Genomic DNA, 26,101 nt, shown 5'->3' on the forward strand with positions numbered 1-26,101 from the left:
GTACTTTACTAGCCTAAGATTTAGAGTAGACTATGTATTTTATCGATTCTGACATCATAATCGATTAAATACTCTAAGAGTATAAGAGTCTAAATCTTAGGCTAGTACTTGACCAAACTTCTGTTACAATCTTTTACAGTCTGTGCTGGTTTCAATTATGGTCTATGGTTTTAGTTTTGCTAAACTATTAACCATATATGTTTTTTGGAATATTTTATTTAGCATTTTTTATTTCTGCCAAACACATTGAATTACAAAGCATAATGATTATTGATCTCCTATAAAGTGGAGGGAAAAAACACAATGGCCTAGGCCTACACAAGAACTGCCAATCACAGCGGGTCTTCGCTGAAGTGATGTAGGATTTAGAAATGAGACGTCATTTCTAGGCTGCTAGGCTGCATGGCTGTAACCTGACGCTGCCAGATCCAAGAAGCTTGCTGCACAAATTTGTTTCACAGCTTATTGCTGTGTTGGGGAACATGGTTACCCAATACCGCCTCCATCTGGCAGAGTCAGGTTAGCATGGCTGCACCACGACACCAAAACAGCGAGAAAACAGCTTGAAGAACCCGCGTGGTAGTCCGTAGTTTAAAAAAATCTTCACAGCCTGCAGGGTCCGCGAAGAGAAATCCTCTGGCACGGTCGCACCATGTTGAGTCCACCATCACCACAGTTTGACGGCCCACATATTATGTCCATGATGGCACAGAAATGTTTGGTAATCTACAAACTTGACTTGTTGGAAAATGCCAGGAATGCACTCTACCGAGAGCTGCAGAACTACACCAACAAGGTAGGTTGAATTGAAAACGAGAGCAAAGAGGTCACCCAAGTAACCACTTTCATTTTAAACTTAATTGACTTCCATAATTTGACATGATTTGCAAAGTACCGTAGGCTTTATGCAGGTTGGTCGAAATGATTGTTATGCAACCTTAAGGACACAATAATCCTTTTAGCACCAATTGGCTTTGTATGATATATACCATTTCCCAAACAAGTATTCAATCAATGCTATTGCTAGTCTAGATATCGCCATATCGGTCGTATTTCAATGTTTTGTTCATTGGAAATACGATTGTTTTTCAATCTCGCTACTAGCCTATACCATATTCACACAGCAGCCATTTTGCTTTGCTATTTAATTAAAAGTTAATGAAATGCCAGCCCGTTGGGGTCATTATGGTTGGTTGGCGTGGCATTTCTTCCCAACCCGCAGGCCGCAAATATGACGCGAGAGTTTAGCCCCATTCAGACTGAAGAAGCAGAAGCTAGCTTCTGCTTCTTCAGTCTGAATGGGGCTAAAAGCCCCATTCAGACTGAAGAAGCAGAAGCTAGCTTCTGCTTCTTGGTCCCATGTTATCTCTATGCTGAACAGCTTCTGCGTTTAAAAGCTGGAACAATAGCTTTTTTTTGTTTTTGCTTTTTTTTTTGCTCACCGGAGCTTAACTTTAAAGCAGCTTTTAAAAGCTGGAGCTTTAAAAATCTGCGTGTAGCCAATCAGAGCACAGCGTGGTTTGAGGAGGCGGAGTTGAGCTCATTTTACAAAACCGAAAACCCTCTGGAAAGCTGTCCGACCCAATTGTCCGCATTAAAAAATAAACCTTTTAAATATGGGCTGTATATGAAATATGAATGGATATTTGGCAAGACCATAGCATATTTTGTGATAGAAATTAAAGTTTATATGAGAAACAAGTTGTCGAAGCGGTGAAAACAGGTTGTGTTCCGTGTGCCGTCGCGAGTGTCACGTTTCTGGGGACAAGTCATCGTGCATTCACCCCCCCCTCCGGTTCTCATCGAAGCTATGGATGGACTAGCGAACTGAACTCTCCAGAACGCTATCCGTCGCTTGTGGACTGTTTGTGGACTAAACAGTGCACGCACACACACACGGTTGATAAATTAGCAGATATAGATAGATAGACAAACAACTAAACAATAGTTGTGTCGGAGTTTTCGCCAAAACCTTCCCCGAGAAGAGGGGATGAGCAGCCCGCTCATCCCCCCCGCTCAACGCCGAGGAGAGCTGTGCTCGTAGACGATTTGCGGGACGTTTCATCGCACTAAAATTAATTGCCCTTGTCGCGGGACCTCGCCCTGAGCACAGGGCGTTGACCACTGGTGTACGCTCCTCGACACCCAGTCTCAACTTAGGGGGTCCTCCGCGGGCCGGGCCACAGGGTCCAGAAGTCGGTCCACTTTCGTGTGTGTGTGTGTGTGTCGCTGCATTGTATGTTGATTGTTGAAACGTGGGCACCGTGAATCATACCTTTAAAAAAAATTAATAGCCTTTATATCAGTTGTATGTACCCCCTCTATTTATGCAATATGTTGCCCATGTTTTGTGATTGGTTTGCTGCGTTCTGAATCGATAAACCAATCGCATATATTTATTTGAGGGAATCATTTCAGACAGCGCCGAGATAGGAGCTCCCTTCCACGGGAGACTTGGGACTGAATGTCCGGAAATCGCACGTAAACATAAGCTGTTTTAATTGCTTTTACGACGTGCTGGATATATACAATTGTATGCTTTTGCTAAATCAACATTAACATTACATACAGAGCCGCCATTTAAAAAAAACCCCGGAGTGTTTCGCTCGTGGCCTAGGGGGGAGAGGAGAGCGGAGTGTGGGGGGGAGACATGAGCGCTGAAGACGGGGAGGATTGAGATCCGGTCCGTTCGGTTATTTACAAACAAGTTTACCAAGATTATATTCTTTATTCATCCATACATAGGTTATGATGTAACTAAATATATCATTATTTCTCCTCTACAGTCGCTATTTTACGTTTTAGACTTTCAAATGCGCATCTGCTCAAACTGCCCGTCTCTCGTCTCAAAGCCAGACAGCCAGTCCAGGCAGCTTGAGTGACAGGTACCTTGTACACGCCCACTTTCTCAAAAAAAAGCTGCGTCTTTCTGAGTTCTGCTTCTGCTTTTTAAAGCAGCTTCTTCAATGTGAACGGAGCTTAAGCTTTTAAAAAAAAATTGCAATTGTAATCATTCAAGGTTTTTTTTAGGGTCATCCAAATAACATTGGAAATTGTGAATTATATACATTTTGGATCATGGTAAATGCAGGCGTTGAAAGTTGGGTATACCATCCAAACCATACCAGGCAAAAATGTCTAATTTTAATTATGCTTTAAGTATCATTTAACATGTCCAACTATGCGTTATTCTGTGTAGATTATCCATTGCAAGCATTAGTTTTGCACAAAAACACTCCTTGGGTTAAAAACGGCCATAGCCACTTGAACCCCCTTAATGTGCCCAATGTCATGTGCCCAAATGTGCTGCTGACCTCATCACATTTGTACATCACTCCTTGGGCTTTTAGCCCAAGGAGTGTTTTTTCGTGCAAAACTAATGATTGCAATGGATTCAGAATCATGAATAATCCCTAGTTTGACGTTACATGATACTTAAAGCATCATTAAAATGAGACATTTTTGCCTTTTTATATAGGATCTTAATGGTAGGCCTACACAACTTTCAATCACTGAATTTATCATGATCCAAAATGTATATAATTTACAATTTTTTATATTTAAATGTATTTATTTAAATTTTTATATTATAAAATACCTTGGATGATTACTATTGCAATTTATTTTGGTTGCAGGTCACTATACTAGGTGACCAGGGAAAGGTTATCCGAGTTCACAGACGTTTTCGCCAATGGGCGAGGAAAAAGGGAGAGGCAGACCATATAGGCCTATAGCTGTTCTTTGTTTTGATTGATTGAAGTATTTTATTAACAGTTTGCAGAATTACAGTACATTTCAAGCACAACTCAATACAAAAAGAAAAAGAGGGTCCACCGTTTTCAATTCATAACATTTAGAGACCTACAAATATACACTTCTACTGTATATGGCCAAAAACAGGAAATCATCATAAAGGAGGTAAAAAGGGGGAAAAACATACAGTGAAGGGAAAAAGGGGTGGATGGGGGATTCAGATTTTACCAGAGGCCAGTTTCAAATTGCAGCCGTCCGTAGGTGCCCTTTGAGAGCGGTTTTGAAGGTGTTCCACATTTTTGTTAACCTGAAGCTGCCAGATCCAAGAAGCTTGCTACACATGTTTGTTTCACAGCTTATTGGGATCTGGGATCGCGGAAGCAAATTCGATGACGGGGCTGTTCCTTTTTTTCAAGATACATGGTAGATGATTGGATGGGACCGTCTGTCTATCACCGTGTGGGTGTGCAAACACAACCAATCATATTGACGTGTCTGTATAGCTTCACATCCGGTTTCGCACATATCCCGCCCTTAGCTCACGCTGATTGGTTCGGTACGGAGCGGTTCGGCGTTAGCTCAACTCCCTGCGAGATTCCAGATGGATGTGGTGTTGGGGAACATGGTTACCCAATACCGCCCCCAGCTGGCAAAGTCAGGTTACATTTTTGTGGCATAGGAGCAAAATTAATTTAGTCCCTGTTTGTGCCGAATCTGGGTTGCACATCGTTTGTTGAACTCCCTCTGGTGTTGTGGGTGTGGACTTCATTGACATTAAGGAAGTATTTAGACGGGTACATGGGTATCTTGGTGGTGTATAGAATCTTGTGGACCAGACCCATTGCAAGATGCTGTACTCTGTCGTCAACCCTAAGCAATTCCAGCCTGTCAAAGTGGGCAGGGGTGAGGTGGGTTCGGGGGGTGAGGCCTAGTAGTTGCCTGACCAGTTTGTTTTGGGAAGTCTGGAGCCTTGTTTTAAGGGCCTTTGAGGTGCTGTGGTACCAAGAGAAACCTTGTACGAGGGCTCCTGGAGATCCTGTATAGGAATCTTGTTCTTTGGTTGACTTTTTTGATTATGTTTGTGGCCATTTTATCACTGGAAAGATTTGCCTCCAGGATGGAACCTAGGTAGGTAATTTCATCTTTTCGTGTGATAATATTGTCACCCACTCTAACCACGAAGCCACCTGCCTTGCTGACATTACTATTTGATCCAAAAATAATGGATTCAATTTTTCCCAGGTGTAAAGATAGTTTATCAGTGAGCCAGGTGCAGATTCTACCGAGTTCAGAGCTGAGGGCCTTTTCAACCTGCAGTTTGTTCCTGTCCGAGACCAGCAGTGCTGAGTCACCTGCGAACAGGAACAAGTTGCAGTCACAAGCTGAATCACAACCTAAATTTAATAGAAATGAATACTGTTGTAGCAAGTTTTGTCTATGTGGGGGTCCATGATATGGAATTTTGTCTTTTGTACAGTTCTGACATTTTTAACATGAATACCAAAAAGTGCATACATTATCATGTTTTTAAAAACATTTCAGGCCAATGAAGATGTCCAATGTTTCCTACAATCACCCTCTCCAAGCAAAGGTCTCAACTTCAACCTTTGCAACCATGTCAAGTCATTGGATGCGAAATGCCAAGCACTCGACAAGCTTTTGGCGTTATTTAAAGACATAATGCATGGTAAGTACAACACTAGTCAGTAGACTGTTAGAATGCTGACAATGGCTTTGGTGTAATGATTATCAGCTGCTATTGTGTGGTTGCAATCACCTATTCGTTACCATTGAACAAGGCAGTGGTATATATGTGGGCTGTAACTGTTACTAAAATAAATATGAATAAACATTAAGCCAGTGGTTGTCTTAATGTTTTCATGTGAAGGACCCCCAAATCATGTATTTGGCCATGGACTCCAACCTGAAAATATTTTGTGTCGTTTAAGCCTTTCAAAAATATTAAAAAGTTATGCAAGCTCACAATCGCATAACTTAAGCGTTGTGAGTTTGTAGATAATATAGTGGGTAAACAGATTTAGCTGGGGAGCCGGGACCCCCTGGAACCCCATAAAATACCACTGAGGGTCCCCTGACCCCACATAGAACCACTGCTATAAATGAGCTGTATCTATTGTAACACAAGTGTAGAGTATATATTCATCAAATCTCTCGCTCTCTCTCTCTCTACCCTAATTTACAGTAGAACAACTGCATATGGCTAACTCCTCTGCTGAAAATGGTGTAGAGCTGATTACATCAGACGTGCTGAGGTTTGCGCCTGCGTTGCAGAGCACCCTTACAGCTGCTATCCCCATGACCGAAGCTGTCCAGGTGCAGTCACAACAACCAAAACAGTCACACGACTCTCCACCTGCGATCTCCAGTATTTCATCTGGCCATGGGGACACTGTCGAGGAGCCGGTTACCTCATCCCGTCGCAAAGAAAAAGAAGCTAATATTGAGCAGAAACCCAAACCAGCAGTTAAGCCTCCAACCATAATTAAAAGCCAAAAGTATAACATAGTGTCAATAGCACCTGTTGCACCATTACATCCAAAGATCACAAACCCAAATCCCAGGCAAATATTGCTGGGAAGGGTTGGCCACGTGCAACACAGGAAACAAACCTCATCTCAGCTGTTGCACTTCCTGAAAACGAGTGCCAGAAACAAGGGTGCAATGAAGGTCACTTTTATAGAGTGGAAGAGCAACAATGATCAACAGACCAGACATGATGTTGCAGACGAGCTCAACTGTGTTGACGCGCTGGCCCTAAAGAGGAAGATGCTTGCAGAAATGGAGAACCAAGCCCCGGTTTTCCAATTGAAGCGAATAAAGTCCAGTGGCTCAGTGATCTACACCTACGTAAATGCGACAAAGACAGAGTTGTGGGATGTTGGAGACATCTTCATAGAGGAACAAAGCAACTCTTCCGAAGCCAGCATGTCGCAAAGTGATAGTGACGAAACCTACCAAAGAGAAACACCCGCTGTAAGTCTCAAGGCAGCACAAACTCAGAAGAGCTCTGTCATCACAAGCATCGACCATGGCAGCATGGCCATTCCAGAGCTCCTGATCAAGAAGTTTGGAGAGATGGAGGTGGTGGTGTCTCATATTGTCAGCCCAGGAAACTTCTATGTCCAGCATGCAGATAGAGATATCATCATGCAGCTGCAGGCCCATATCTCAGAGTGAGTCATTGGAAACACATTCATTCACTCACTTCATGATTCATTCCTTCATCCATCCATCCATTCATATGGGATATTCCAAAGTTTTTACGAATATATTCCATATGTCACTGATTGTCTTAGTATATTCTTTCTTTGCAGTTGCTGGAAAGCCAGTAGTTCGTTTGCAAAGAGAAATTGCATTCCAGAGATTGGAAATCTTGTCATGGGTTGGTTCCCTAAGAAGACACAATGGTGCAGGGCATGTGTCACCAAGATATGTGGAATTAGTGGAGGTGGGTCCATTTCATTTCGTATCATGCACACCCCTAGATGGTAGATGATCATAATCTCACCTACTTTTTGGAGAAATATAATTCAATATAAATGATGGGCTACAATCTAGAACAGCAAACTTTAAATGGACTGCCTTTTATGTAGCGCTTTTCTCCAAACTTCTAAAGCGCTTTACATTACAATGTACTACACATTAAACCATTCACACACCGATGGCGGAGGAAACCATGCAAGGCACCAACCTGCTCATCGGGACAAGGATGACACTTTAACACTAGCCAGGAGGAGCCAGGAATCGAACCTGGATTCCTGAGCCTTCACCTACTGCTTTGAAAACTAATATTACTGTGCCAATATGAATGACTGCCCTAAATTCTTGTTTCACACAGTTTTCGCCTTGCAAAGTTGCTAGTAAAGTTGCTCAAGGTGCCTGCAGCAATACAGCCAAGTTTTTATTTCTACAATTGAAAACGCATTTAAATTCATGATCTGCTTGACTAATCGTGCTCTCACTCAAATTGTTAAGGAACCACTTCCAACGATGTCATCGACACCAGGACAGACATTGAGGTAGAGGTGAAGAGGCTGGATTATGGAGACACTTGCTGTCTTTCTCTGAGGAACATTACGGAGCTGACTCCTGAAATGCTGGTCCTTCCACTTCAGGCTGTACAAGTCTCATTGGCAAATGTGAGTGATTGCATAATATCTAGAAAATTAGAAAGAATTGGACTCAACGACACATAGACAAACACACACTCTTCTCTACCCTTCTCATTGCAAAAGCACTGTATATACTGTATGCAAAGCATGAAACCATTTAGTTCTATACAGAAGCAGCGCTGGGGGGTGCTTGAGGCTAAGTATGAAGGCCATAGCACCCCCAAGAAAAGTACAGCACATTTATAAGTTATGTACTGTTAATCTGGACCTGGTGATGTGGGTCTAGCTACCATGCAGAGGCGAGGTTTCTGTCGTTGACTCACTACAGTGTACACATGCTGCTGTGAGCTACAGTCTCAAGTTTCAGCTACCGGTATATCAGGCCGCCGGCGCACAGGTGTCATCTCATCCGTCATATTATCAATCATGAGTTTACATTCTTTAACCAGAAATGTTATGTAGACTGTAAGTGCATTCATAATTGTGAACTTTCGCTTGATCTCCCTCTTTTAACTCTCAGGTGTTCCGGGGGCAATAGTTCCACAACTATTCACCTGATGACAATTGTTTTGGGATTGCTTTGGTTTCTTTATGAAAAGACATGGAGCTATATGGTTGTTTACAACTTTACATAATAAATTCAGTCAGATAACATAAAAGTCTGATACTTCGCTATTCTCTTTAACTCTGGATTCACTTGGAAAAAGTGACAGACCTAGTGCAGTATAGACATTGTAGCATGTATTCCTTGCATAGCCTACACATAACACAACATGTACTGTAGGCCTATTCTGCTATGATGTAACTATATAGTTATAGTTATTTACCAGGCAGCACATAATGATGAACTGTCACTGAACATTAATTAATCTGCACAATTGACGTTCCCAGTGTAGCATATCACATTTTGAATATTTTCTTTGGCTGTGCACATGCCATGCCACATGCCATTTTCTTTGGCTGTGCACATGCATTTGGTCATGGGTGCATACTGGTAGGTTATGTCCACAGGTGGTCTGCACCCCAAATTAATAGTAAAGCTACCCAAAGTCCAAATAAAGATCTGCTGCAGCTGCTACTGACCATCTATACTTCCAAGTGTGCCACATACTGTAGGGTAAATAGACGCTCTACAGTACAAGCTCACAATGCCACAAGTTATGAGCTTGCAGATCTACTTGAAAATATAATATTGACAAGCCAGGTTGGAATGTTGTATGGTATGGTTTGTATGTTGTCCCCTGCTCTGAATGTTTAACCAGGCTGTTTGGCCTTTTATACAATGAAGTCATTCTTATCTATAGTCTGTTGATAAAGGAAACAGTAGCAGTGGACATAGTAGTTTGCATCTGTATTCCCCCCCCAGGTGACTCCGGTGGATGGGATGGACTGGTCAGAAGAGGCGGTGGACTGGTTTAGAGCCATGGTGGACAACAGGATCCTCTACGCCAGGCTTTACCCACAGGGGACCAGCATGATGGCCGAGTTGTTCTGGGAGAAGGGGAAGTTGGGAACCATGAGGTAACATGAGTCTGAAACACATTAAAAACCCATGTTTCTATGTCAGTCGTTCTCAAAAATGAGAAAAATGAGCTTGTAGATCTTCTATTTTTCTAAATGCAAAGTATAACATAATGCTTAAAACACCAAAAGAGGTTCCCGCCCAAAATGGGTTAAATGTGCTCCCCGGGAGTTGTTGGAGATGAAAAGGAGTAGTTAATGATGTGTGATGGATCATAATAATATCACCTGCAGATTTGGCAACGCTATGCAAGTATGCATTGCATTTGTATTGTGCCTGCTGTCATTATGCAAATGTAATATAATTTGTTAGGGTTATTGTTTCAGCATCAACATCACAGTGTTTGCATTTGCAATATTCAGTCTAATCCATCTGATGATTAAGACAACAGATCAGTCAATTGACTTGGTTACTGTTCTTGCATGCACAGAGAATAACCATCAAAATAGTTAGGCTGATTGTTTTCTTTAACATGCAAAAAGCAAGTGAGGTGTATATAACCACACAATTATTTAGGAGTTAAGGCAATGTACTATCAATAAAGGCATAAAAAACCCAAAATAAATCCTAAAAATATAATATGTATTATAGCAGGGCACCGAAACATATCCGACCACCTACGCTCAACACACAAACACAAGAGCAAATATGGCATTCTGCACTGCTTATAGACAGTAGAATTTGGTCTAAGCTAAAAAATAAACCCAATACTGTACAATGAACTTAGTCTGGTTTGTAATTCATGTCATACACTGAATTATGTTCTACTGTAACATAATTCCAATTATGGATCTAAAATGTTGCTTTTTAGTCCAAATCTAAATATTCCAATTTTCTAAATTTGTAAAAATATCACATCTGTTGCTTGCATACAATACTTATTTGCATACTTTACTGTATGAGACAATAAGTATACAATGGTTTTGGTTGGTCTTTTCAGGAGAGGCGCATCACTGTCCGTGAGGCTGGCCCAGAATGGACACGCAAAACATGACAAACTGAAAGAATTTGCAGGAATGAAGAAAGGAGGTAAGTTGCCTTAGTTTTTTGGGGGGATGTTTCACATTTTCACCTCTAGGTGGCAGTATGGCCTTTGTATGACCAACACACTTGGCATCTCATTCTGTATCTCCTTGTTTTGTTTTTTTAGGTGCCTTTAAAATGAGAAAACGAGAGTCTGCTTGGGAGGAATACCTCGTCTCATTCACTCGTCAAAAGTAGAAAGCGTGACGGCAGTGAAGACAGACCGGCCGCTTGTGAACCGGAAGGTTCACAGTTTGATCCCGGGCTCCACCAGAGTTACTGTCGAAGTTTCCTTGAGCAAGACACTTCACCCCTAATTGCTCCCAGTGAGCAGGTTGGTGCCTTGCATGGTTTCCTCCGCCATTGGTATATGATGACTGTGTGAATGGGTGAATGTAATGCACAATCTCTGTAGTCCAAGTGCCTTGGATAAAGGCGCTATATAAATGCACCATTTACCATTTAATGGAGGCTGTTTAGTAAATTTGTAGCTGTAAAAATTCTCCTTTTGGAACACTCTGCCTGTTTAGTCTCCCAGGTCTCTAAACATGCACCTTTTGCGTCTTGTCCCTCCCACGAGGATGCATGGAAGAAACAAAATGTTGTTTTGAGAAGTGGTACTTAGTTGAAATCCTCCGAGGCATCAAGTTGGCGACATTAATTTCTGATACCACCACGGCACAACAGTTCTGTTTTGGCTCCCCTACCATTCTTGTGTTCATTCCTAGGTTTTATGAGTGCAAAAGATGCTGTACTCGGATTCTGATACTTCTGGGTGCTTTGGCCTTCTGCCTGTTTTTGGAATATTGATTTATCACATGCTCCTCAGGAATCATTGCCTGTGTGGTCCGTCTTCCACGTTTGCCCTCTGTGTTGAACTAGCTTTGTCTGCTGTTGGTTGCATTTTATGTTCCATTTGCCATGCACACATAGTGATGGTACAAACTAAATAAAAAAGTACATATGCCATACAACTCGCAAACACTGCTATATTAATACATACACATACAATAATGGTATAGTACATCATACATGTATATTACTAAGTGAACCAATTAAACATGTACAGTAGGTATACTTTCAATACATTAGCCTAACTGGTTAGGTGTTGAGGAACTGTCCACGGTACTGGAATTGTCACTCAACCCCACTGTGGAGATGCAGGTTTTCTTTTTTCTTTTCCTCCCACCATAGAGGTGGTGACAAGTTTAATAGGCTATATTATTTAGTAGGCTTGAAGTAATATACTTTGAAGTAAGGCATAAGTGCTTTGCGTTTCGACTTGTGTGTTAGTGCTTTGACAGCCTAATTTGACTGTTAATTTACTTGTATATCTTGGACATTTTGCAGGGGATATCCCCTGACCCACCACCCTCAGGGTTGGGGGGGTCACTTAGGCCCATAGACCAGGGCCAGGGGGTGAAACGGAGACCCTCTGTTTCGCAGACGGCCTCTTTACCCATTCACCATTATTTGATCATTCCACATGGGGCACATTAATCACTTCTAGTCAACCCTAGTTAACTTGGTTCTCAAACTTTTTAATGTTAAGAAACCCCAAATCAATATAATTATGTATTTGGCCGCAACCATAAACCCCATTTGAAAACGTTTTGTGCTGAGGACCCCTACAAGATTGTGTTGTTAAAATAAATGCTTCCAAAGTATTCCAATAGCCTAGGCCTGTTTCACATTTTTGTAATCGCACAACTACATTGTACAAGTGATGGATTATGAACTTGTAGACGGTCAGCAGCTGGCTAGAGTCATCTCCGGTGTCTCCGCCACATGGGAGCTGGGGGGACGGGTGCTCAAACTCTGCAAACTGTTAATAAATATTTCAATCAGACTGTAGCGAGGAACCTTAATGTGTGGTATACTGTCTACTCGGTACCACATGCACTCATAATAGTACACTGGTTCTCAATACCAGGGGTCCAATATATGAACCCTTACCAGAGTATTAATAAAAGTGAAGATTTGGGGACCAGAGACAGATGACAAATTGTATAACTAGAGGTTTTTGGAATGAAAAGGGTTGAGAATCGGTGGTATAGTGAACTCTCACTCCTGAGGTTGCAGGTGTAATTTGTGGATGTAGCAGCATTAAATTAAAACTGAAAGACCTTTTGAAAGGGGACCTTTGCATCATGACTTGAAGTTAACGGTATTTGTTTGGGTCTTAACGCCTCTATGACTAGTTGTCTTCTGGCGCCCCCTGCCGATACTCCTTCCTTTGTCTGCTAGCTGCCTTGTTTCTCCAACAGTCTGTTGTCATGAATGAAATTATTTGTGGGCAGGCAGTGACATGGTCAATCCTGAAAAGGACCCCGGCAGTCAGCTGTTTAAGGTTCTCTATGGTTTTTCTTCACTCAAAACGATGTTTTCGGGGTGTTTTTTGCTTTACTGATGCTAACAAAAATACGTATAGGTCGGATCTTTGCCATGCACGATTTAACAAAAGAAGATTCTGAAACAAGCTAACTGTATAACGTTAATTCCTAAATCAGGACACGGCATTTTTTTTGGGGGGGGCGGGTGTTCAGAGGTTTGACAGGTGACAGGCAGACAAGAATGGCAGACGAAGCCCTCTTCCAGTTTTTACACAGTGAATTGATACAGTACATTTACAAATCTGCTGAAAATGGAGAGACGGTAAGAGTATTTTATGTATTTATTATTTTTAAACTCATCCTCCTTGTCATGAACATCACGTCTATGATCTAAAGTAAACCATAGCTTAAGATTTAGAGTAGACTCTCGTAGATGTAGCCTATTTATCGACTCTGAGTGATGGTGTCAGAATCGATACATACATCTACGAGAGTCTAAATCTTAGGCTAATCTAACCAGATCAGCTGCGCCTGCATTTCACAGGAGAATGGAAGAAACATCACCAAACTGGAAAACATGGGATTCAGGGTTGGACAAGGACTCATAGAAAGGTAACGGTCAAATCAATGTTCCTATCCTGTATTACATCTCATTTAGTGGTAGCCTACGAATTATCATTTCATCAGATCGCATAATTACTGCATTCAGAAACCACACTTTGACAGCTGCAATTAAGTCACCTCATCATCACAGCAGTGTGGTGAAGACAGAGACTGCCATTCCCACTTTATGCTCTCAATTATATTTCCCATGATTTCATCATTCCCATGATGAACAACGTAACTAATATTGAAGAAAACGGTGTTTGGTGCTGACCATGTGGGCTGTGTCACTGTGTGACTAAAGGTATATGGTGGTCTGTAACAATAGGCGGTGAATGTAATATAGCCTAATAGTAATATGGAAATGGTGAATATGCTGCAGCATGAAATGAGTAGTATAATAATGCATTAATAACAGAAAATAATGAATAGGAAATAATGTGACATATATATGTGAGGGCGGCTATAAAGGTGAAGTGGGAAAGGAAAGGCAGTCTGTCTTCACCACAAGCAGGAACAGAGCCTAGCCATGTGGTTCCCAAACGGTGTGCCATGAGCCAAATCCAGGGTGTTTCCTTTCTATTTTGTGACCACCATATATTATTATTGAAATATAAACGGCAATAAGAAAATAGATTTATTTCCTCTTTAGTGTTTAACCCATTCCGAACGTGTTTTAAGCATTATGTTATACTTCAGCTATTGAAAAATAGCTGTGCTACAAGCTTGTAGGTCTGCTATTTTTTTTGAATCGTGAAAATGTGGCGCAAATCTTTGAATATATATTATTTTCGAGCAAACGTTTTAACTCAAATCTTTGCTTCTGGGGGGTCCCTGGAACAACATATTTTCAGATGGGGTCGGCGGCCAATTACATATATTTTTGGGAGTCCTTGACATGAAAATGTTTGAGAACGATGGAATGAGAAACATGGGTTTATCAGAAAACTGTCACGATTTAGACGACTTTTATAGAATCGTCATCAGGTCTAAATGGGTTAATGTACTTCTGTTAATGGCAGTGGGTCTCTTATTGGTCTCTCTCTTCACTCTCACACATGCACACGCGCACAAGCACGCTGGCCTGCATTTACAATACTAATCATCTCTTTACCTCCAGGTTTACCAAAGACACGGCGCGCTTCAAGGACGAACTGGACGTAATGAAATTCATCTGTAAGGACTTCTGGACGTGTGTTTTCAAGAAGCAGATTGACAACCTCAGGACGAACCACCAAGTAAGACTTATTGTCTCCACAAGCACACACAGGACCAGTGGTGGACAAAGTGTATACTCGAGTAAATACTCAAAAGTAGCCTAGTGGAAACCAGACAAATCTGCCATTGCAAAAAGAAAAATGCCCTATGCAGATTTACCACTCAGTTGCGATTGGATTTCACTCCCTCCTAAGTATTGAGGGACCAATCGGGTACCAGCATGCAAATATGGGGCAGGTTTATCACCAGAGGCATTTTTATCCTTTTTTTTTCTTTCCTATTTATTAGAATGTAGCAGAATGAGAGTAATCTGCTTTAAAGTAAATGTAGCCTGTTGTCTCTGATGTCATGGACACTGGTCTCACTACCTTCCTGGACTACAATTCCCATAATTATTTGGTGCACTGCTCCTCCTTGTGGATAGGGGGAGAGCTGTCTTACTGAGACAACATGTAGTCCAGGAAGGAAGTGAGCCCAGTGTCCATGACATCAGAGACAACAGGCTCACTGCTACAATCTAAAATATCTAAAACCACATATTACACACATAAAGACCCCCAGGAAAGTGTTCTAAAGCTTCTAAACGTCATTATAGCTCAGTGGCCTTGTGGTTAGAGTGTCCGCCCTGAAACTGGGAGGTCGGGGTTCGATCCCCGGCCGGGTCATACCAAAGACTGTAAAAATGGGACCCAGTGCCTCCCTGCTTGACACTCGGCATCAAAGGGTTGGATTGGGGGTCAAATCTACTAATCAACTGATTCCCGAGCGCGGCGCACGCTGCAGCTCACCGCTCCTTGGCAGCGGCTCACCGCTCCAAGAGATGGGTCAAATGCGGAGAACAAATTTCACTGCGGTAACGTGTGTGACAAATCGTATGACTTTGACTTTGACTTTATTAACATATATTTTTTTGCAAAAAGGGTGAAGTGTCCCTTTAAAAGAAAATAATAATAATGTGAATATGCACGACGTATGCTGATGTCAGGAGCAAAGACTACAGTTGGATCCAGCTCTCACACAACAGTTATGATTGCTGTTGTGATGCTGTTGACATTGTCATGTTTGTCATGTTTTGCAGGGCATCTACGTGCTACAGGATAACAAGTTTCGCTTACTCAGTCAGCTTTCTGCCGGAAAGCAGCATTTGGAACATGCCCCAAAGGTTAGACTCTCTAATCTGCACATTAGTAAATATTCAATAGTACTTTTAGCTTTTATAGTGTCTTGTTAAGACAACCCTATACTGTCAGCATGGGCCGGATTTCAAACCAAGACGACATGATATATAGCCGGGGAGCCAGTCACCCAAAATTTGAGAGGACCTGTGATGTCATGCTGTACTTTTTATTCGTGTTTTTTCTATTAATTTGGTCATTAAGGTCCACAGAATAAGAGGCCTGAAATGCCGGTAACAATGCGGGAAAAAGTTATGGCCATTTTTGTATACCACACCAGAGACGACATATTCCAAATTTCATTAAGTAGCATGTGACATGTAAAACTAGGGGGTTTTCATGATTCTGAATCCATTGCAAGCATTAGTTTTGCGGGGGAAAAAACACTCCTTGGGCCATAGCCGTCATCACAAATGTGATGAGGTGAGAAGTGGTTATGGCTGAATTTAGGCCAAGATGTGTTTTTCGTGCAAAACTAATGCCTGGAATGGATTCTTACATTCTCACATGCTACTTAAAGCACAAAGAAATTTGGAAAATGTTATAGGTTGTCTCTGGTGTGGTATACAAAAATGCCCATATATTTTTTTCACTGTGTTTCCGGCAGATCAGGCCTCATTCTGTGGACCTTAATGACCAAATTAATAGAAAAAAAACACAAATAAAAAGTACAGCATGACATCACAGGTTAAACTCTTTTCATTGAGCTTTTGGGCCTGTGGCTCCTCGACTAATGGGTCTGCAGTTATGTGGTAAAACATTCACCAGATTTCACTTATCTTTGTGGATGTGCAGATATGGATCTTTATGGCCCAGATGGTTAGCTCAACCGTCTGGGCACCTAGGCTGCCAAGCCAGCCGGAAGGTTATAGCCAAAAACATATCTTAAAAAAAAAGAAAAAAAGACATGGATCTTTATACTGCAGCCACATTGCAGTGCGTTTTGACTGTGACTATATTCGAACCAAACATTCGGCCTGGGCCACTTTAGGGTTTCACTCAGTAAAACAACGTGGAAATGTAATATCGAGTATCAGCCTATACAAGTATACAAGTTCCGATCTGACATTACAAGTCACTGTTGGTCTGCTGCTGTCATTTCCGATCACTACAAAACCTGTTTTAAAATCTGGTAATATAAAATATTCTCCCCACACATATCCCCCCCCCCCCCCAAATAACTTGTTTCTTCAAATACAGCAGAGTGCAGAGTCTGTTGTGACCGTAATGTTTTTTGTTTTCCAGTATTTGGCCTTCACGTGTGGTCTTGTGAGGGGAGGGCTTTCAAACCTGGGAGTCAAGAGCATTGTTACGGCAGAGGTGTCTGTCATGCCTGCATGTAAGGAACACATTTCAGTTTTTCAATTTGAAAAAACAAATGACAAACGTCATACGTCAAAGAGTTATATAATGAGTTTATAATGTTTAAAATCATATTTTAAAATTAAGAGTTTAAATTTAAGTGCTAATTAATTACACCCTATATTTCATTTCCTTTCTAGGTAAATTCCAGGTTATGATCCAGAAAATGTAGAATCTCAAGAGGCCATTGTCATCTTACACTGTCTTGCCTTTTTAAGTCTTTGTTCTGAAGTTGTAAAATATTGTTTGTAACACATTTATTCTTTTAATTGTATATATGTTTTTATATTATGTATTTCGTAGAACATGGCACGCTCACAACGCAACGCATGATGTTGTAAGCTTGTAGTTTGGCTATTTTCTGCAAAGACTTTTTTGTGTCGAGGGGAAAAAAAGGAGAAGGCCTAGTACAGACCCCTGGGCCTGGGGGACTCCGGTCAGCGAAGGATCCATTTCATTTCACATGTGGCTCAGAGGATCATAATGTTCAGTAAGTAATATTTAGTTGATTCGTTCTTGCTTTTCCTATAAACAAGCTACTGTATGAGGTGAGGTGTCTGGTGAGAATTTCAGATGAAACTAGAAAAAGTGCCCTTCTGGGCACAGGTCTCCACCAGGAGGATAGGAGTGTGTGTGATGTTTGGCAAAATGTTTAGGAGTAATGTAAACATGTTTTTTTGTTTGTTTGTTTCTTGCAACAATTGTCTGCATTTTGTTGAGTAAATGCAGAGCCAGATCACTCATCTCTGAGCATAGTATTCTGGATGAGCAGGACATGTGCAGCATTTTGTACAAAACGGGCTACTCCTGAAAACTTTGGAAGGCAATCTTAGCTAATCAGTGTAGAATCTGAGAAATACAACAGGCTCGTCTTGATCACATGACTACAGAGATCATGTGTACCGATTTGTGTGAGATTTGGATGAAATCTGTGCGACTAACATAAGCAAGGTGTTTTACAGAAATCGGCCTCATGGTGGCGCTTTAACCGGCAGATGTGGAGGGATGCAGGGAAAATGTTTTTCCATGGCCTCTAGGGAGTGCGCATACATAAGTTGTATACAGATCGATGCAGTTATAGCTAAAAACAGGAAATGGCCTGTTATAGCGCCACCGTCAGGCTGATTTGGGAAATAAATAGTGGCATGTCTTCCTCGGCCTAGTGGATCTGCTTGTATAATTTCATGGAAATTGGCCACTGTGTTTGTGATTTGTTGCATTTTGTTCGAAACGGACCAATCATGTGAGCTTTGGAAGCCAATCTTAGCCAATCAGGATGGAAGATGGGAAATTGTGCAGATCTGTGTTGATCACATGACTATGGAGATAGTGTATACCGAATTGTGTGATGTATGGATAAAATGTGTACGAGTTATCTACAGAAATTTGTTTTGCCTAAATCGGCCTCACGGTGGCGCTATAACAGGCCGTTGAGGAATATTTGGGGCAGAGGTTCGTCGTTGGCATCCAGGGAGTGTGTGTGTGCAAAGTTTGTCATGGATGGTGTCATGAACGGACTTAACCATGACAAAAATGGCAGACAACACACAGGAGTAAATGCCAAAAAACCAAGTCTTTATTTTTAACTAGTGAAATAAAGCTGGGGGGGGGGGGGGGTCACAGCCTGAAAAGGTTGAGAACCATTGCTTGACGCTTCTAACGATCCTGGACATTCGTTTTGGACCGGGCTGATTTCAATTTCCTGCAGTTTGGCATCCCTAATTAGAAAGCAGATGAATACGCCAAATGGAAAATGTTTGTGAAAGGCCTAGTGACATGTAAAACATGTTTTGCATTTACAGTATATTACAAGATGAAAGTTTTCATGATTATGTTCACCGGGTGTTGATTAAAAACCCCATTACATGAATTAGCATTTAAAAAATGTTTAATTATTTAATTCTCTGTGTTGTGGTTTTATTTGACAAAGATATTGAAGTCAAGAACATCTTCCTGAACTGCATAGACTAGTGCGGCTTGAAGTGCATCATAAAATGTTCACATGTATGAAGTACAGTGGTGGAAAAAGTACTCAATTGTTTTACTTAAGTAAAAGTACAAATACTGCAATTTAGAAGTTTGGAGTGGAGTAAAAGTACAAATTTTGGCTCTGACATGTAGTGGAGTGGAAGTAAAAGTACTGGAAATTGGATGCTTAAAGTGAATGGCACATCGAGTGGCAAAGCAACAGGCAAAGTGAGTTTAACATTGTTTAATACAATCAGATATGACTTTTCTGTTTGGATGTATGGGCTGTCAAGGCCAGAAAGTAGTTTTTTTTGCCACTCATTAGGCGTTCCAGCATAACTTCTGGGTTTGATGATGATGTCACACGCATACCCTCTATACTAAAGTAAAGTACAAATACCTCAATTTTACTTAAGTACAGTACTTAAGTAAAAGTACTTAGTTACTTTCCACCACTGATGAAGTATGAACAAAAACAGCTTCAACATTACAATTACAATGCATTGTAAAGAGAGGACATGAAATGTTTTGGTTGTCGTTCTGGTTACATATGCCTCGAATATAACATTGATTCTGTTTGTATGTCCAAACGGAAAGTAAAGTTTTACAATGCATCAAATGTAGTTATTTAGTCATGAGCTGACACTGGTATGACGAAGGAGGGCATTAAATCAAGGGTGTGTGTGTGTGTGTGTGTGTGTGTGTGTGTGTGTGTGTGTGTGTGTGTGTGTGTGTGTGTGTGTGTGTGTGTGTGTGTGTGTGTGTGTGTGTGTGTGTGTGTGTGTGTGTGTGTGTATATACACACACAAAGACATCTGTATTTGGCTGCTAAAATAAATGAAATCCCTACAGAAACTTTCACATGAGACATGGTTTGTCAAAATAATCTTTGTGGATTAGTCTACTCTGCATAACACTTAAAACCCATGGCATGTTGTCAATTGTTTAATTATTTTATGTAACCAGACACATGGAAATGCCTTCAATCTGCTCTTATTAAAACCTACCTTAATGTGCTCAGAAGACATAAGTCTCCCTCACTAAATAAACTTGAACCTTGAACCTAAGATCTAATCTATTTATTAGTTTACTTTAGAATGATGAACAGACTGAAACAAATAAGAAAAAAAACATTTAACAAACGAACATTAAAAGTGCAATTTAATGTTTGTAGTCTTTTGTGTTTGTGTTTTGTAATATGGTTTTGTGTGGTGGACCCCATTAAGACTATAGCTGATTGCTATGGCATCAGCAAATGGGGATCTTTTTCAAATAAACAAATGTGGGTATGAAGTCTATTTATATTTGTAGTCATTTCTTTCAACATTCCCAAAGTCTTAAATCGAAGAAGAAAAAGAAATCCAGACCCAAACCATTGTAGTAATAAAATAATATTTATTATGAACAACCATAATGTTTGAAGCTAACACAAACACATCAACTCTATGAATAAAGAAAATAGACGACATACAATGTAGCTCAACTAAAACTGTCAACCCTCCACAATATTGAAACCAATATTACTAATTACAGAATATTCCTTTATATTGTGTGATTTAAAGAGTCTTGTCAGTGACCTATTTTTCTGCTTATTTCAGGTGCTACTGGAATTCGCTTTAGCTGTGATGGCTTATGTCTGGCTGGCTATTGGGCATCTTAATGCAGAAAACAAACTTATTCGCACTCTAGAATGCAGTATTCAAAATGGAAATTTGAAATGTTTTTCATGGCTTTTCTGTTACCATTAGTAGCCTAGGTAGTTTTTTGCTCATATTTAAAACACTCGAGGCTCGGAAAATCTATCAACACTGCATTCCCCTCAACACCCCACCACCAAACTGCAGAGGAAAAAAATAAAAAATATATACAGTCTCAAAATAAATATAGTTCTTGGCATGGGTGAGAGAAAGCAGTGGGCTTACGTGCATCCAAATTTAGACAAGACCAAAGGGCCAATACAGCTGTACTGTATCTGACAAAATATAAGAAGTGTCCACAAAGTATCTAAAGATTTATCTGAGAAATGATCTCTTACAAAACTCTGGACATACACAGCATGAGTGCCTTGTCAAAAGATAATGTCATTGACCAAATCTTACGCTATTAAGTAACGAATTGCTTTTTGACACAAGTGTAATTGTGGTTACTAAACAAAGGTCATCATCAGCATCTCTCGCTGCCAAAGTAGCAACTGTGAAGAAGCAACGCTCGTGTATCGAATAACACATTCTATTCATAGGGGTTATCATCATTACCTCAGCCATAGCTGTGGGCAGGTCACTCAAAATTCCTTTCTACGAACTACAGCCAAGCGCATTCCTGAGTATAGCATCATAGACCTCATCTCGAATGCTTGTCATCGAGGGTGGGATCACTTTATTCACATCTGAGGTGTACTGTACACACACACACACACACACACACACACACACACACACACACACACACACACACAACACACACACACAGTACAGTCCTGAGAGTTGATTTCACTCTTGAGAGTGTGGTTCCATTTATACACTCTCTCAGTTAAATTAATACTATGGATTTTACAGTGTCGTATTTTTTAACGACAGTTGAGGCTTCCAATTCAGTTTATTGGTTTCGCTCAGTGAAATGTTTTTAAAGAGCTAACCCATTTAATGGCATTTCTATCTCTGGGACCCCCAATTTATATTGTAATATCAATGTTAAACTGAGAGTGTACAAATGGAACCAAATGGACCCGTTAGGGTCCATTTAGTTCCATTTGTATAATCTCAGACTTACAGATCCGTAAGGGTCCATTTGGTTCCAAACTATCATTTAGCTGGGGACCCCCTGGGACTCCCTCAAGTACCTTTGGGAATGGGAACCAATGGTCTATGCTATGCTTCATGATGCTCTCTTATGAAGACATGTATTTACAACTTAATTTAATGTCGTCAGATACAGACCTACTTGCTTCCAGTTTTTCATGCTTATTTCACTGCAATATTAGTAATAAAAAAAAAAAACTTTATTTACATGCTTCAACACCTTGGCTGGAGAAAGGAACATTGTTTGGTCCTAAATAATTTGTCTGTTACAATATGTTCAGAGTAGAAAAAGAGCACAAACATTATCTCTGGGAAAGATTCACGCATTAAACATAGCTAATAATATTTAGTATTTTTTTAACAAGAAGGAAATAGCTTAGCCAAGGAGCCATGATACACACAGCCAATAACAAGAAGCCAAAACTCATTGGTCAGCTGCTGTTTTGTCCAAAGGAGGTTGAAACAAAATGATGAAAGCAACAACACAACTCACATCAACCTATTTCTTTCTACCTACCTAGCAGAAGCCATCTATAGTGAGTACATTATCATGATTCAGTTAATCAATGCTTATATTGGACACTAATATGCAACAAAATAATTGCACCTGTTCACTTTTCATCCATGGTTTGCATTCGTGCGTCACATGATAGTGCAGGTGCAGTTTTGTCTTGCAGCATTATTATTCAAAAGGAATATCCAGTATACTTTTAAAACGAAAGATCCACTTCTTTTTCTTTAACTCATTACTACAGCTGGTGTTATAGTGACCCTTCACCTAAATGTCAATTCTCATACAGTATCCTACAGTATGTGTTAATAGTTCACCTATGAAGGATCATTGTATCTTATAATACTCAACAGAGTGTGAACGTTATTGTGTATGGTGAACGAACACATTACGCTGAAACGATTCATTGATAATGTACCTTTACCCTTTTCAGACTTATACTTGAGTTATAGTCGGTGCACGATTCCGTCATACGTCATGTATAAATCGGACTTCACTAAGATCATCATTATATAATACACCAACACCAGCAGTATGTCACTTCAGTACACTGAACACATTTCTCAATTTATCTGGTCACTTTACACATACCGGTATATATATATACAAAATGTGATTGGAGTGAGGAAATACAGTAACCAGATGAGTGGACCACATGCAAAAAGTGTAGACAGTTACTCAAGTGCTAAAATATACACTCTTATATGTTCCCCCCACCGCCCACCCACCCACCCATCCCGCTACCCATCCCACTTTAGTCTTGTCCTGCACACGTTTCTGACTGACAGCCTACTGTGTGCTGTACTCATAAAATCTCCATATCAACTCATCAAACATTTGATGAGTTTTATATCACCCACCGAATTCTGTGTATCAGTGAAGTAAAATGTGACCTCATTTTAAGGTTTGGACCAAAACTGTCCACTGAAAGGGTGTGCTCTTCTACAGACTAACAGGAGTTACAAATGTAACTATGTTTCTATGAATTTCTACAGTAGATGACTGCTAGTAGGCAGCTTGTTTACTCGCGGTCAGGAGGGAATGAAACCGAACGTTTGGTTGATCAGTGTAAAAAGAGGCTCCAGTAGGGTTTTCATGGCTCCACAGGAGGGCCTTGTGCAAGGGCCAAAAAGAGCACCTAGAGCCCGTCGGAGGAGTTCAGACTGGACGTGTCATCGGTGGTGTGCCTGCGGCTGGTGCGTTTAGTTGGCAGGTTGGCGTTGAACTGCTGCCAGTAGGCCTGGCAGTACTGGCTGATGAGACGAATCTCGGGCTGGGAGGAGAGCTTGTGCGGCAGTGGGGGCGGTTGGTGGTGGTGCGGCAGGTGGTGGTGAGGCTTCTCCTGGCCGGCAGGCTTGTCTGGGAAGGTGAGCGCGTGCACGATCTCCCTGTCGAGGACGCGGAGGGCCACACGGGCCATCGTGTGCTTGAAGTTGTTCTCTGTGGCCAGGCAGTGGTACAGCCCGCTGTCTGCCTGACTCAAAGACTTAAGTAGGATCCCATGGGCCGTCTTCAGAACCTCCTGCTCCCGGTTCAGCTAGAGGAAATAGCAATTGCCAGATTTCATAAAACTGTTGGGACAGTGCTCTTTAACAGGAATGTAATGATAGCAGGCTGGATTGGTCAACCAGTATGACATAGTGACGTCAGCTTGCAACCCCACTCACCAATTTCCTCTTGCCGTCATTCTGGAAAAACCACTTGACAGATGCTTGTGGCGATCGTGGTTGGCACTCCAGGAACGCGCTGCTCCCCTCCACACCGAACTGCACTGTCTCGCTGAGCCGCTTCTCTACAAATCAGGAGAGTGATTGATATGATTATGATATAGTACTTTATTGTCAGTTTGCACTGAAATGTCTTGCCTTGTGGTCAAGAGCCTTTTGTTTCTGTAATGCCAGTGTGACCTTGTCGCTCACCAAAAAAACAAATCAATCATCAAATCAGTTAGTTTCGGCAAGCGAAACGGTCACTGGAAGAACAATTACATACAGTATGGTCAAGGTCAATGATTGGTAAATTAATCAGGAGTGTAGAGACAGAATAAGCGATGTTGGCGCAGGGCAAGGCCGTGTTTGCACCTTCAGGTGTGTTCTTCTTTATATTAATATGTACACTAAGGGTATAGTCACACATGCATAAAGTAAACAACGTCCAGTGGCAAAGCAAATCTGCATTATGTGTGTTTAATTAAACTTTGATGAACGCCTCTCTACAGGCATTGCAGGCCACTACCCTGCACTTGTGTGCCTGTGTTCATATCACGCGCTCTCCCCTTTATATTACTTCTTGTGTTCTTCTGTCTCTCCTCTTTTCTCTCTCTTTCCTGTGTTACTCTGATCAAGTGATTATAGTGGCTGACCCTGTCCCACATTTAAGGAGCCCTCTCCCTCATAAGAAGCAGCCTGCCCACCGTCGTGCTATTCTTGTTTCTGTTGCTCCTTATTTTGCATGTTTATTTTGATGAAGGACGTCTTGTTTTTGTGGCATTGTTTGTTAGTATAGTTATACTGTTTTGATAGACAATTCTCTTTCTCTCACGTGTTCCTGATCAGGTGATTAGTGGGTGGTCCTGCCTCATTTTACAGAAGGTCTCTCTCAGACGAAACATCCTGCCTATGTTGTAGTGGTTTTGTTTCTGTTGACCCTTAGTTTGTTTATTTCTTTTGAGGATGGAGGTCTGTTTTTGTGGCTTGCTAGTTTAGTTTATATACTGTTTTGATAGTTTAGACTGAGGAAGGTAGCTTTGTATCCACTGGCACATTATGTGGTTGGCCCAAACTTCCTGAATCTTTTTGTTATGTTTTGCCAGCCCAGACCTTCAGACTCCCAGGGTTTAGCCAACTTCTGATGACACTTTTTGTTGTTGTTGATGTTGTTAATAAATCGTTTCACTTAAAACATTGAGCATGGTGTCCTAAATGCCAGGCCAGTGTTTTGACGGATTAAAAAAAAGAACCAGGGCGAATGTGTGACGCTTTCGGACACCCGTTGGCCTGTAAGCCTAAGCCAAATTTTACTGTGGCCATAGCAATGTTGCTTATTATGTATTCCATAACATGTGACAGTACCTTTAGCATTGAAGCCTCGACACTGTCGCAGTGGGTCTCCGTGTTTGATGTCCTGTCTTCTACTCCGCCTGTGACAAAAATCATGTAGACAGTCAGAGTGTATTCTCTCGTCTATCATATATCAGAATTATGTCCATTCTACAGTGGCAGCCAATTCCTGTGCCTCTCATAATCACAGTGTTCAGTTTTAATTGTTATTAATTATAATTAACGATCACATTGTCCATCTTAGCGGTTGAAGATGGATGGATTCCATCTTCAACCGCTAATCCGTAGTCAGGTCGCGGTGGCAACAGCTCCATCATAGAGCTTCAGATTTCCCTCTCCATTAGTAACTTCCTCCTGGGGATCCCGAGACGTTCCAAGGGCCAGTGAGTCGATGTAATCCCTCCATCTCATCTCCTCCCAGTGGGACGTGCCTCGAGAACCTCCCTAGGGAGACACGCGAGAGGCATCCTAACCAGATGCCCGAACCACCTAAGCTGGCTCCTTTCCAGGCGAAGAAGCAGCGACTCTACTCCGAGTCACTCTCTCGCGTGACTGAACTTCTCACCCTATCTCTAAGGGAGATGCCATGCCACCCGTCAGAGAAAACTCATTTCGTCCTCTTGTATTCACCTTATTCTTTTGG

General features: G+C 41.3%; 2 protein-coding genes across 2 annotated transcripts in view; one reads left to right on the top strand and one right to left on the bottom strand.

Annotated features, from left to right (window-relative positions):
* The first annotated feature begins 12,832 nt into the window (after positions 1-12,832).
* On the top strand, positions 12,833-20,106 carry LOC308316349 (trafficking protein particle complex subunit 6b). The gene is made up of 6 exons (XM_080764920.1): positions 12,833-13,086; positions 13,309-13,376; positions 14,488-14,605; positions 15,664-15,747; positions 17,006-17,099; positions 17,263-20,106. The coding sequence occupies exons 1-6, from the start codon at positions 13,006-13,008 to the stop codon at positions 17,292-17,294; spliced, it is 477 nt and encodes a 158-aa protein (XP_080621046.1). The 5' UTR covers positions 12,833-13,005; the 3' UTR covers positions 17,295-20,106.
* Positions 20,107-23,153: 3,047 nt separating this feature from the next.
* Positions 23,154-26,101, bottom strand: part of sema3gb (sema domain, immunoglobulin domain (Ig), short basic domain, secreted, (semaphorin) 3Gb) — a 56,358-nt gene continuing 53,410 nt past the window's right edge. Inside the window, exons 16-18 of the mRNA XM_080763255.1 lie at positions 25,471-25,538; positions 24,067-24,191; positions 23,154-23,936 (exon numbers count right to left, since the gene is read on the bottom strand). Coding sequence (XP_080619381.1) covers positions 23,538-23,936; positions 24,067-24,191; positions 25,471-25,538 — 592 coding nt within the window. The 3' untranslated portion in view covers positions 23,154-23,537. The remainder of the gene's footprint in view (positions 23,937-24,066; positions 24,192-25,470; positions 25,539-26,101) is intronic.

Source organism: Protomyctophum bolini (genome assembly GCF_963924005.1).
Source record: "Protomyctophum bolini genome assembly, chromosome: 5".
Classification (NCBI taxonomy): Eukaryota; Metazoa; Chordata; class Actinopteri; order Myctophiformes; family Myctophidae; genus Protomyctophum; species Protomyctophum bolini.

What these genes read in the sequence shown, in the direction of transcription:
- LOC308316349 (XM_080764920.1), top strand. Translation starts at nt 13,006, where the DNA reads ATGGCAGACGAAGCCCTCTTCCAGTTTTTACACAGTGAATTGATACAG. An exon ending in ATTTGGAACATGCCCCAAAG is followed by an intron (nt 15,748 to 17,005) that starts GTTAGACTCTCT and finishes TTTGTTTTCCAG; the next exon opens with TATTTGGCCTTCACGTGTGG. An exon ending in GGTGTCTGTCATGCCTGCAT is followed by an intron (nt 17,100 to 17,262) that starts GTAAGGAACACA and finishes TTTCCTTTCTAG; the next exon opens with GTAAATTCCAGGTTATGATC.